At 40.2% G+C, this 13,575-nt stretch overlaps 1 protein-coding gene across 1 annotated transcript; it reads left to right on the top strand.

The window, feature by feature from the left end:
- Nucleotides 1-1,415: 1,415 nt before the first annotated feature.
- On the top strand, nucleotides 1,416-13,125 carry LOC149819498 (glycolipid transfer protein 1-like). The gene is made up of 7 exons (XM_089984602.1): nucleotides 1,416-1,562; nucleotides 2,537-2,718; nucleotides 3,137-3,192; nucleotides 4,999-5,129; nucleotides 10,838-10,973; nucleotides 11,678-11,806; nucleotides 12,848-13,125. Exons 2-7 carry the CDS (start codon nucleotides 2,601-2,603, stop codon nucleotides 12,878-12,880), a joined length of 603 nt encoding a protein of 200 aa, XP_089840728.1. The 5' UTR covers nucleotides 1,416-1,562; nucleotides 2,537-2,600; the 3' UTR covers nucleotides 12,881-13,125.
- The last annotated feature ends 450 nt before the right edge of the window (nucleotides 13,126-13,575 follow it).

Here is a 13,575-nt window from a genome sequence, read left to right as displayed (position 1 = left end):
TCATGCCAAGATCCAACCTATGTTTAAGGTTGCACACTTGGACCCGGTTCAGATCTGGTTCTGGACCCATACTGGCAGACTTCCTGTACAGTTTGTGTCCGGGTCTGACCTATATCACCTTAATCCAGGGAAAGGCAGCCCAACCATGGGGAGTTTGATTGTGTGGACAGCACTGCGCCCCACGCACCTCGAACTTGTGAGACATCTGGAACAAGGCATAGTGTCTAGCGGGACATCTAAAACCGTCGCTCTGAAGCAATGGTGTCCCAAACATTTGCGATAAAAATAAAAATAAAAAAGAGTGCAACACCTGGGACAAAAGCTCAGCTTGTCCAGAACACTTCTCGTCAACAGGTCGGTTATCCGATCCATCAGGTTGCACCCAAACCCGCCTGAATAACAAGCAGCCACGTACAAGTTATGTTTGTTCGAGAAAATGAAACCCTAAGCCTGAACCGAATAATTTAACGCGTATTTAGAATACATATCGTTAATTAAAAATAAATACAAAACAGATCAGTTAGGCCTAATTGAGTCGGATATCCGATAAAAGCCTAACTCAAACTTGACCCACTTATTACTTGGGTCAGGTTCAAGTTAACCCAAACAATATTCGGGTCTTCTGGTACCAGACAAACCTGAACCACTGATGGCATTTCCTGTAATTTCTGCGCAAAATTCGCCCAAAGGATCACCTTGCTCCTTTCCCACCTTTTCTTTCACATTTCTTACGAGATCACCGACTTTTGCTCCGCCAAGATTCGTATTTTTCATGGAATATGATGGGAAAAATTATATGTGACCTGAAATTTTTTTAAAAAATAAGCCGCTTGGTTGGTTGTCCCATGCAGTGGACTGGGGTCGGAACGGGAGATAAGGACTCCACTCCCGCCCCATCTCAAAATCCTGCCCTCTATCCCCACCTTCATCCTAGCATGAGTTTTAATTTTAACCTTTATTTCCTATTTATATCCTCCATTCTCAGTTCAAACCAGGCAAGGCGGGTCTAGGTTTCCTCTCGGTCAATTGCCATCCCTAAAAAAGAATTGAAGATGGAGCGGAGCAGGGTAAGGCAGGGATCGGGATGGGGTGGGGAAAAGCTTAAGTTCATCCCTGCACGGGTTTTAATTTTAACTTCTATCCCATCCCCGTTTTGTGTCCTCTATCCTCAGTTCAAATGGAGCGAGACAGGGCGGGGCTCCGTTCCCCCTGTCCACGGACATCCCTACATGTGGATGATGTTCCAACTAATGTTCAGAACTCAACAAAACTTTGTACAGTTGGCATCATGTACCAGCAGTCCTTGACGATTGGGTTCTCATGTGGTCACCATATTATCTAATAAAGCGAAAAAAAATTCCGTTAATGGAGAATCGACATCGCCTTTATATGAAGCCACGCCCCAACTGTCGGCGTCAATCATCAATAGTCATCGAAAATTCGAATCTCGTCTCTTTGAGTTCCTTATATCGACCGCATTGGTAGAGAGATCTCCGATCGGTCCACCGGGAGAAGAAATCATCTGACCGATTGATCGAAGCCCATTGCGACTCTGTGGTGAGGTAATATCTTCTCATTTTCGGAGTTTTTTCCCACCTTTTTGTGTTTCTATGGTTTGCGTTGTGCCTTTCAACGCCGATCTATCTTCTTAGAAGAATCGGAACGAGATACAGTGAATAAATGGTTGAAATTCCGTCAGTGCACGGTTTCTCCTTTCTCGGTCTTAGAGTTTGCCTAACGCCGGTAGTTCTGATCTCGTCATTTCTGAAGGATCAGATCGTCGAAAATATCGAGATCTAGCTAGAGAGACGCAGAATTGCGATCGGATGTATGATATCTTCTCTTTCCTTTCTCATTTTGATGTTGTGCATCGGTCGTAATTCTAATTTTTTACGAGTCACGGATTCTGTGAATGATCTGGCTGAAATTAGCTAGAGCGATCAATCGGATGCGTGATTTTTCATTTTTCTGATCGCGTTTTTTATTTTTTTTTTCGTGTAAGTTTGACTCTATAACGACGAAATTCACTGCGGTTTACTAGCGGGATCTAACTTCCTGCGCATCTTAACTCTGCAACGATGTTTTCTTCTCCCAAAGTTGCAGAATTATGATATCTGATCCTTGTCCTCTCATAATTTGGTTTAAGGTTGTCAACTCTCTACCTAATCTACGAAGAGGACAATTCAGTACAAAATGTGTTATCCGAACAAATGTGCTTTTTCAGCTTTTTTATACATGAATCCATCTTGATCTGGCAAGTAATTTTCAAATTTAAGTTCTCGGAACATATAACACACATACACACATGTGAGTACTACTTTATGCTGATTAAATGGTTCAATGGTAAACATACGAGTCCAATCCTCTGAAATTGGTTCTACCTGTTCCACGGCACTTCATTGACATTGGAAGCTGGTTGATCTAATGGAGTCTGGTTAGTTTGGGTTCAACAGATCACTTTTATCTATAAGTGCCACATTTCCCTCAGATTCTCTTAGCACATTTGACTTTTGTTCCATGTTTTGTTTGTTTTCAGATCTTGCCAACAAATTTTTCATCATCCTTGACCCTTATCTGTCCTGAAAAGTTCTTGTATAGACATGGAGGGCACTGTTTTCACACCATCTTTGGAGGGAATGAAGCTTGTTAAGTCTGAAGAAGGTCATATGCTGACTAAGCCTTTTTTGGAGGTGTGCAAGAACGTGCTGCCAGTCATAGGTATGGATTTGTTTTCGTACTTCAGAAGGAGAACTATAAAATGCGTACTTTCTTGGACAGTCAATCATTTTCAGTTTAAAATAAAGACTGTTGTTATGACAATATAGATTATCATGCTTTTCTTCTGTATGGATGCTGCTTCAGTGAAAAAATAGTTTAATTATATGTAAGTTTACTTTGTAAAGAGTTGCACTGCATGCATTTACCAAACAAACGTTATGAACAAGTGTAGTGAAGGGCAAGGAGAAATTATGTTAATATTTCAAATTTACTCAAACAAGATATTGTTCAGTTTGCACTGCCTTTCTCTTCATATCTTTCTGATTCAAGTCCAATGCACTCTACTAAACATAACAGTATTGAAATTATTGTGTTAGTTCATTCTCTTGGTTCTGTTCTGACATGATTCACTTTTCAGAAAAGTTTGGTGGATCCTTGGCACTTGTAAAATCTGATGTTGGGGGTAATATAACGGTATGCTTTTGCTTATAGTATCTTCATAGATGCATCCTTTGTCTTTTCTTTATGGTCTGCTTTATCTTCATACTTTAACATGGCAAAAGTCTTAGTGTCACTTAACTTGAGCGTGCTTCATGGATGAAGTGTACCATATTTTGCAAATTCATTCGAGGATAAATAATCATTTATTGCTCATTCAAAATCTCATAGGTATTTCTTTCTTGATTTTTCACTTTTTTATTTTCTGTAGTGGCAGTATATTATGAAATATGGTTGTCCTTTAGATGTGTTCACTTGTTATGCACCTCGCTTCAGCAGGCCTTGTTAACATTAGCTGTAAATGCTACTTAGATAAACCACCCAATGGTTAAGCAATTACTCAAACTTGAGAATATATCCAGAGATACATTTGAATCCATATAGCATGGGATAGATTATTACACAAAGGGAGCTACTTTGAATCTGCAGGTAAGGACTTCTTCCAAGGAAGACACCTTGAGCACAAAAAATACATAGAAATATTGATCTATCAGGAGGTAGAGGAGAGATTTCACATCTTAATGCAGTAGGCAGGACAAGGCCAATACTTTTCTACCGACATCAATGATCATTGTAAACCTAAGATTCTCTAACACAGTATTTGGGTTTATACCAGTATTTTCTTTGATATCGAGGCTTTCTTTAACATCTAACAGTGAAGTAATCCAACTTCAGATGAACATAAATATCATCTTTTAAGTGACAAAGTAAAGCTTCTCTTCTACTTTTAGGTGTAGCCCATACCTTACGCAGAATCCTAACAATATTAGTTACTTCTCTAAAACTCTATTATGTACTTATCCTAACATCCTAGTCAAGATCTGGCTAATTATCTTTGATAGGCTGTTTTCCTGGTGCCTCTTTCTCAACACATTGTCGTAGAATACTCTAAGAATCTGCCTTGTTATAAATGTATTGCTTGTTGGGTTAGTTAATAAATAAAGTTCTTATTTATACACTTGTTTGAATTTTGGAAGAAATGTTCAAGAGCATTGGCAAGAAATGATTAAAACATCAAGAATTTTGAGATTAAGTTTGAGGTTATAACCCATGTAAAGGTAGATGTAGAAGGTTGCTTTCCAGAAGCAAATTACATCACAAAATTTGTGATTTCTACTCTTTTTACATGGTGGAGGAGAAATATCATGCCCTTATCATAATATACATAAAAAAATAGATCTGATCAAAAAGAATCTAAAGCATAGACTAGTGCAGATGAATATTAATCTTGACTATGAGCTTGGAGATTCCATGGACAGTGTTGGCATGTATCAATTCCTAGCTTTGTTGGTAGATTTGAAGTTAGTCTCAAATGGCAGTGCAATGTTGTACAAACTTGAATTTTTTTGACATTGTTTGCTATGTAGATTCACCCAGAGGAGAGCAGTTGGTGGAGTATACGATGCATGTCTGATGTATGTGTGAGTTTAGAAGTGTGTGCATGATGTGAGCGCACACACATGTGCATGTGTATGTGTGTGTGTGTGCAGATGGGAAGTCATATCTGAAGTTTTGTGGCATATGATATGATCCACCATGTCACGGGTCACTCTAAAGTTAATCTCTTTTCAATTCTTCCATAAATGTGGAGGGACACTGCTTATGGCTTATATTCCTGTTCTTATGCTAGTATAGTGGTTACAATTCATGCTTTTGCTTGCACTCTTAAATTGTTGTTTTCTCTGTTGAATTGTAGGCATTTTTCTGCATAGTGCTTTAGACTCCAATATCAAGTTCTAATTTTGGGTTAATAGTATTTTTTTCCCTTTTATTTCTGTGCAGAGGTTGGAGAATAAATATTCTTCTAATCCTTCAAAATACCATCTGCTGTACACTATGATAAAAGAAGAAGTGGACGCTAAAACAGCGAAAGGTTCTTCAAGTTGCACTAATGGACTTTTGTGGTTAACTAGGTATTACATTTCAAGATATTTTCAGTTATCAAAGTGCCAAATATTTTTAGGATCTTGTTAGAGAAAAGGAGTATTGTTCTTTTTTTATGGTTGGAGCATATATTTTGGTGAAAGACCAAAGGCAAAAAATTCAGGGACATGATTATTTGAAATCAATGATTGATATAACAAGAATACAAATGCAGTTTCATGTTCATTTTAGTTTCTTTACCATCAGGCAACTATTGAAACTGAAAGACTTGTTTGAACATTTTAATATTATGGGAAATTTTAAAAAACACACCTAAGTTCTTAACTTATTAGTGTTAATAAAACACACCTAAATTTTGAAAAATGTTAAAAACACATCTAAATTTATGTTCCGTTAAACATATCTCTCTTTTTGTTAGTTTAACTTGAGTTAACATTAACCCAAGTTGAGTTTTAAACATAAATTTACTAATTCAACCCCCACCTGCTCTCTCTCTCTCTCTACCACCACTACAGCTGACTAATTTTTCTCCTTTTTGCAGCCTCTACCATGACCACCAGCTCTTCTCCCCTTTCCTACTACCACCACCACCGCTAACCACTCTTTTTTTTATTTTTTGTTGCTGCCCCACTTTTTTTTGCACCCTTTTTGCAAAAACCTAAAAAAAAAAGAGGTTTGGATTCGGGTCAGATCCGGACCCGGACCCAACTCGAGGCCACCGCCTCTCTCTCTTTGCCTTTTAAAGATAGTGAGGCAAAGGGGGGAGTTTTTTCAAAACCTCCTTCCCCTCTGCTCTCTCTCTCTCTCTCTCTCTCTCTCTCTCTCTCTCTCTCTCTCTCTCTACCCCCCCCCCCCCCCCTCCTCGCATCTGCCGAGTAGCGGCCACCAGCGACCCCCCTTCCTCCGGCAGGCTCCTTTCCGGTGAGCTTCTTCCGGCAACCCCCAGGTACGCTCCCCTAGTTCTTCTTCTCCTTTTCCTTCTCTCTCTCTCTCTCTCCCTCACTTCTCCGTTTGCGCAGGAAGGGGCTGAGCCACCTCCCTGCCTCCCTCAATCGCAAGGGAGGGGAAAGCCCCTCCTTGCTTCCTTAAATTGCAGGGGAGGGGCAGAGCCCCCTTCCTGCGATGTGTTTTGCGAGGGAGGGGCCCAACCCCCTGCCAATGCCTCTGTTTGCAGGGGAGGGGTCGAGCCCTTCCCTGCATACCATATTTGGCAGGGGAGGGGTTGAGCCCCCTCCCTGCGTCTCCTTTTGGTAGGGGAGGGGCCGAGCCCTCCCTGTGCTCCCTACGGCCAAGGGAGGGGTCGAACCCCCCTCCCTGCACCACCTTTAGTAGTGGAGGGGCCCAGCCTCCTCCTTGCCCCCTTTGACGGCAGGGGAGGGGTCGAGCCCCCTACCTGCACCCTCGTTGCTCAGGGGAGGGGTTGCGACCCTCCCTGCACCTTCCAGCGACAGGGAAGGGGCGGAGCCCCCTCTCTATACCCCTTGTATGCAAGGGAGGGGCTGAGCCCCTTCTCTGTGTACCCTTTGGCAGGGATGGGGCCAAGCCCCTCCCTATGCTCTCTCTTTTGCAGGGGAGGGGTCGAAACCCCTCCCTGCACCCTAAGTTTGCCGAGGGAAGGGCCGAGCTCCCTCTACTAAGTTCGGCAAGCAGGGGTAAAGCCATCTGCCTCCCCGTTTGTGCTAACGAGTAGGGGCTTGGCCCCTGCGTCTTTGCTCTTCCAGCAGGCAGGGCGAAGCCCTTGCCTCCCTCGTTGCCTTCATTAGGCAGGGGTACAACCCCCGTACCTCCTCGTTTTTTGCATTCAGCAGGTTCACAGGACCACAATGCCCTTGCCTCTACTTCTTTTACTTCATGGCAGTGGCACGCCCCTGTCATCTCTACCTTTCTGATTGAGATAGCATGTTGACGTTTTGCTTTTGCAGCTCGTATGACAGATCTCGTTTGTGCCCTGCGACCCAACCCGTTAATCACTTATAGCCGCAGACGCCAGCAATCTCGCAACTCCTCAAGGTAGGGAAAGATTGCACGAACGACTTGAACAATTGAATTGAGTTCAATTAACTAAAAAGGACAAATAAATAAATATATATGCATATATATATATATATATACGAGTACACATTTAACTCAAGAATGCGGTTTCGCGATCCTTGTCCTTTACTTTCTTTCATGTCTTTACTTTGCCATCGCGCTTTACGCTCAGGCTCTTGCTTTTGTAAATGTTTCGTTACTGCCTTGTCATTGTAGATGACACTCAGATTTTTGTTCATTGCATGTGCTATAAAGGCATCCTCGTGGAGGATGCAAGGGGCAATTACCGCTCTCCCTCTTGCGATTAGAGTTGAGTCAGGAGTTTAACGATACATCCTCGTCTAAGGGGAGGGATCCCTAGCAGGGATTCTGGCTTTTTGAGTGAGCAGTCCTGCAAAGTAGACTTGAGAATTTAGGGAGCTGCGCAAATGCATCAAAGACTGCCCAAATCAAAGTATTTGGAAGGATGTGATTGGCTGGTTCTGTTCGTCTATCCGACATATCTTGGGTAACCCCGATTTGGGGCTTGAGCGAACTTCTTAGCTGGGGGGTCTGTTGAGAAACCCGTATCCCATCTATCGAGGTCGGTATCGAGTCATACGAGGCATGTAGATACCACGATAGCGGATGAGATTCTAGAAAATCGCATGCCAAATGTTGGCACAAGCTATTGGCTATTTCAAAAGATAAAGAATGTCAAAAGTAAAGTTTGAGAAACATTATATCTTTGTGAACACTTTTGTTGAGGTTCCTATTGAGGAACTATACCCCTTTTATCCTAAAGTACTTGTAGTCGTGCACTACATGCTAGTACTACGATGATCGGATGAGACGGTCGTGCGACCTCGAACAGTATTAAACGCACAATACTGTAAACACATAAAAATAAGATCGCCTTCACAGGTAAGATGCTCATTTGGTTAAAAGACCAAAGCATATATAATGAGTCGTCAGTTAATTTACCCCTAACACACTCATTCACTTTTTGTAGTCTGTCAAGGGAGAGCACAGAGCGGTACACACTCCAATGGACAGGTTGTTAATAACCACCCCACGAGCAAAGATTCAGCCTCCCCAGTCATTGGAGTTAGGGGAAGGGACTACCAGACATTATCCTAGGTAGTAGATCCCATGGACTTCTGCAAAAGTTGGATGCATCCGTTGCCAAGTACCTGCCTTTGGGGAATCCTCTCTCGGCTAAAGTCGTCCCCTTAGCTATTCGGGTTATTGAAAATATATAGAATAACAAACGCCCAAACTAGTCTCAGTTGTTTCTACGATTTGTCTGCGCGTACCCGCATGCCAGTAATATCGAAACATAAAGTTTGTTCACACTGGTTGATGGGTCATGTGACTTGCTTGTTACGTGGTAGTTCACAGCTTACGATCAAATGAATCGTCATGCTGCGTTTTGACAGTTGCACTGCTTACCTGCTTTGAACTGCTTGTTTTAAACTGCTTACCTGTTTAACTGCATATCTGCTTTAAACTGCTTATCATGCTAAATTAAATGCTCTTAATTTAGTTTCTTGTAGTCTCTCTTGTGCACCTACTAGTTTTTCGCGAAACTAACCCATTTTATGGGTACAGGTGATGACTAGATACACCACGGGCGATAACGCGATGACATGATGACTTCAAGATTTTCTCTTCCTGCTCTTAGCTCGCGTCTTAGACGTTTTTGGGTTTTGTAACGGATTTTCCTTGGGATATCCGAATTTTGTACTATTTGGGTACTTCTTTTAATGAAAGTGGTTTTTTTCTAGTGTTTTGCAAGTAACATGGATTGTGAGTTTTTGTTCTTTTAGTTAACGTGCCCAAAGTTGTCAGGTTGCCTTTTTGAATTTAACAAAAGAATAGTCTTCCGTTGATTTCATAAACAAACTCTGAAAGAAAAGATATTTTTCTAGTCTCTTGACTGTTTTTTGAAAGGTTCGCAAGTTTGAAATTTTGGGGTGTTACACTTTTTTTATCACCAACTATTCCCACTTTCTTCTCCTTCTCCTACCATCATCAACAATTCTCCCTTCTCTCATGATTTGCTATCCATCCATCACCATGTTTTCATTTCTTCCACCACGCCTCTTTTCTTTCCCTGCTATTCCCCGCCACATCTATGTTCTCTACCCCAATCCACAGTGGACTCTTTTTCTGTTTTTTTTTATTTGAGTGATTTAAGGAACAAATAGTTGAAGAAAGAAAGGTCCTCGTGAAGAGATAAAACAGTACTGAACAAATTAAACAGTTAATTGACAAAGTTTACTTCCAAAAATTGGATGGAGATTAACTGAAGTGTCCACTCTGTTATTGAAGGTCAAAATGGTAATTACAGCATACAATCTAGCAGCAACTTTGACGGAAGAAAGGTTTGGGCTATTTTAATTAACCATAGATATGTTTAGGTGTGTTTTTAACATTTTTCAAAACTTAGGTGTGTTTTTTGAAAATTTCCCTAATATTATCATCAACGTGAAACTAGATTCATGTTCCTTGCTTATTCAATTCTCTTAATAATAATTTTTTGTTGGCATTTTCTCTTTCAAATTTACCCTTTAGAGTAGGTATGTTAAGACTTGTCACAAAAGTTGTAAAATCTAGCTGTTAAGATGAGACAGGAATATAACTAGGGGCAAATAAGAGATCAAGTGTACCTTCCTCAGTTGTCGTTTCCATCCATGCACTTGCTGGTGATATAAACACATGGTAGGGGTATGAAAGATCAAAACACTTCCCTTGGTTTCCGTAAAAGGAGACTGTTTCCTCACCAGATATGAGTTGAATTTTTTCAATTGAGATTAAGGCCTTGAGAACTAGAGTGTGCCAGAATAGACTTACCAAGAAAAAATTGTACTAGTTTATCTGTCATAGTGATCATTTGAGATCATTTCATCATGGATCGGTGTCTTGCTACTATTATGTCCTTGCAGTGCATGCTTGATGGTGTAGAAAATTCACATAATTTTATATTGAGGAGAGTAGTTATGCAGTAAAGAAATGAGACAAAATGATGGCCAGGCGTTTCAACAGTCCTTCCACCTGCTAAGTATGACTTGGCAATAAGTTTGTAAATCAATCATCTAAGAGAGATGTAGCAAGAAGAGTAGGCAGTAGTGATCAGTCAACTGAAGGTGAGTATAAAGTTGGTTCTTTGCCTTAGCATGGCAAAATCATAATGTCTTGTTATGGTCATATCATTTGAAGGAAATAGAAGTGCCCATGACATAGAATGGATAATGTTCTATTGGTGTTGCACAAAGTAAAAATTGCTTGGAACAACAGCAGTCGAGAACTTCTTACTGTGCAAGTCGCACCTGCTTGAGATCATAAATAACCTTTTAAAGCTTGCCAGCAACAATTAGATAATGCTCAGTAGATATAATCATGTAGATTTCCAATGAGATGCTGGATATAGATAGAGGCTTTGTGGTTATGCCTCACAAAGAACCTTCTAAAGCCCATATATGCTTGCTTCTGTTGTCCTTAAGCTTACATGATCATATTTCATCATTTTTATATATGCATATGTGGCTTCTATTCATATTGTATCACAAAGATTTGGAATATTTGTTCCACTCACTTTGTTCTCAATCAAATCACCTTAGAATGCTGTCTTCATTTTTGTATGTAGTTTTAGACTGAAGAATATGGTGCTTATCTAAAAAAAATAAGAGAATCTTCCTGAAAGTATGTGTTTTTTCTTTAACAGGGCTATGGATTTCTTGGTTGAGCTGTTCCGCAATTTAATAGAGCATGCTGAGTGGACCATGACACAGGCATGCACTGATTCATACAACAAAACCCTGAAGAAGTGGCATGGGTGGGTTGCCAGTACTGCTTTCACAGTAAGTGTCATTTTAGCTGGAGATCATCCTCTTTTTTTTCTCCAAAATGTATGTTTGAAATACTCCATCAGCTTGACCCAGGACCTAGTGGTGAAACGTGATTGAGTTGCAAATATGAGTCAACACACATCCATGTCAAGGCCTGTCCATTTCATCCTAAGTTTGGCTATAGGGTTGTAAACAGGTTGGATTTGGTTTGGATGTAAGCATTACTCAACCCTATGTAATTGGACTTGGCCTAATTGGATTTAGAGTATGAGTCAGGTTCAGATTGAGACAAAAAAAATGCTACTGCCAAATCTAGATCTGATTAGCTTGAAATAACTAATTGTATTTGCTTCTTGCAAGTAATCAGATTCAGATGTTGGGTTCGGGTCACATTTGGATGTAAAACTGAAAATGGAATCTAAAACTGTTATTAATCAGACATTATTTTCTTTGTTGAATCCAACTAAGAATTGAAACAGATCTGAACTGTACATCCCTATTTGGCTGGACTAAATCAGGTCCACACACTCGTGCTGTCTTGGCAAACTAAGTTCAGAATCACCTTGGTTGCTGGTAAAGCTAGGTTAATGTGCAGCTTAACTTTATAATACGGCTACTCCTGATAAATGTCGGCCATTTTAAACTTAAGGAGAAACACTTCTTTTGGACATCACCTGATTGGCACTGCAATATTAATATTTTTATGTTTTTGGCAGGCAGCAATGAACTTTGCACCTGAAAGGAAGAAGTTCATGGAAATTATCAGTGGTGGCGATCTCAATTCTGACATTCAGAAATTCTGCACCATCTTTCCTCCTATCCTTGAAGAAAACCACAACTTCTTGGTAATTTTTCTTGTCAATCATCATTTTAATAAATACATTACCTTTCGTCAAAGACCCAAATTATGCTCTTTTGAACCAAAACATCATTATAAACTACGAAGACTGCGATTATAACCAGCATATAGAGATCTGATGACTATGGAATTTGGATGAGTCAACCACAACAGCTTCAATTGGTAGCTGGAGTCCACTTTATGCAACCATTTTCATAATCCCATGTCAGTTATGCAGAAGATTTCAGCCACCATTCTTGTTCCTTTCTACCTGGTTCATTCTAATAGTAATTTGTCACCATTTAGAATCCTAAAGATGGATTAGACCCAGGATTCATCTGCTTCTCTGGTTGGATTGAAGCTCATTGGATGGAACTCAATTGACCTTGTGTTTGAGATGACTTGGATGGAATCCAGTTAGCTCAATGCTGGAATGATCATTGGATGGGCTCAAACTGACTGAGGTGTAGGGGAAGTCAGAAGTTGAACCTGGTTTTTGAAGCCTGATCTTAGACCTTCTTGATTGATCTAATTACTTGGTTTACTAATGACTGAGCATAGAAACATTGTTGAGTTCTGACCCAGGTCAATGGCCCAGCTTGAACTCAGTCTCACTAAAGCAGACAACTAGGTGCCTATGGACGGTTCCATATCCATCCGTCCAAATCTCATCCTGTTTATGAATGATAAAAACTTGTGTCGGTTTAAGGATTTTGTATAGAATATCTTGCTGAATTGGGGAAGAACTTAGGGTAAAACTGCCTTGTATGGACAATTTTTTTGAGCCATATGAACCAGCATGACTTGATGTGACTGCAGATATGTGTTTGCTTATCTGCTTCTCTTTCCCTACCAAGCTATCAATCAGGACTGACCCCAACTCTTCCAGTTTTTAATCTCTATGAACTTTGAAATGATCCAGTTGACTCGAGTTCAAAATTTGTATTAATGTTGATATATCCAAGAGCCCAAGCGCCAATCTGATACTTGTAATTTCCTATTTGTTTGTGATCAAACTGAGCAGTTGTAATTTTTGCTTGATCTGCAGGCTAGTGTTAACATGGATAACCTCAAGGCCTAGGTGGTGATCAACTCATTGGACCTCATCTTCTCTTTGGAGGATTTCTTCTTTTTCCTTTACTCCAACTATTGAAAACTTGCACAGGAAATGGGTCATTATCCTTGGAATGAATAAGCATTTTTATATAAGCATCTAATGGATATATAGAACTTAATTTTTTCATGTTGTTTTTGTTGTCCCTGTAACAAAACAATTATTTACTAGTGTGCTATGAACATGTGGTATTGGCCTTTGGTTTGGCTGAACTTAGGATGGTCTTGTATCCCTTTCTGGGAAATGCCCTCGACACACTAGGGCACACATAGTAGAACACAGTCAAATATAGTTTGTTAAATTGGTTGAAAGATTAAAAAGGAAAAATAGCAGAAATTTATAGAGAAGAAACGCCTTTTTACATGTATCATTTGAATTTCAAGTATTGTGCAGTATACATTATTAAGCATGAGGAAATTTTGCCCAAAGATATTTATCCAAATGAAAAAATGCTTCTTACAAGCATCCTTCAATCGCTTAGCAAACATCTTATGATGGTTTTGGGAATTTCTGCTAGTAAACGCACACGATTTTAAAACCACATAAACAGTCTTGATATATATATATATATAAACCCGTAACACTGGACCTGCAAATCGTTCGCCGTTGGATTGGATGTGTGACCGCCGTTGATTGCACACGTGATCAGCGGCGGGCACTAA

The sequence above is a fragment of the Nuphar pumila genome, chromosome 13 (genome assembly GCF_984573655.1).
Source record: "Nuphar pumila chromosome 13, dmNupPumi1.hap1.1, whole genome shotgun sequence".
Taxonomy (NCBI): Eukaryota; Viridiplantae; Streptophyta; class Magnoliopsida; order Nymphaeales; family Nymphaeaceae; genus Nuphar; species Nuphar pumila.
Note: the sequence above shows the minus strand (reverse complement) of the source record. Positions and strands in the feature narration are given on the sequence as shown.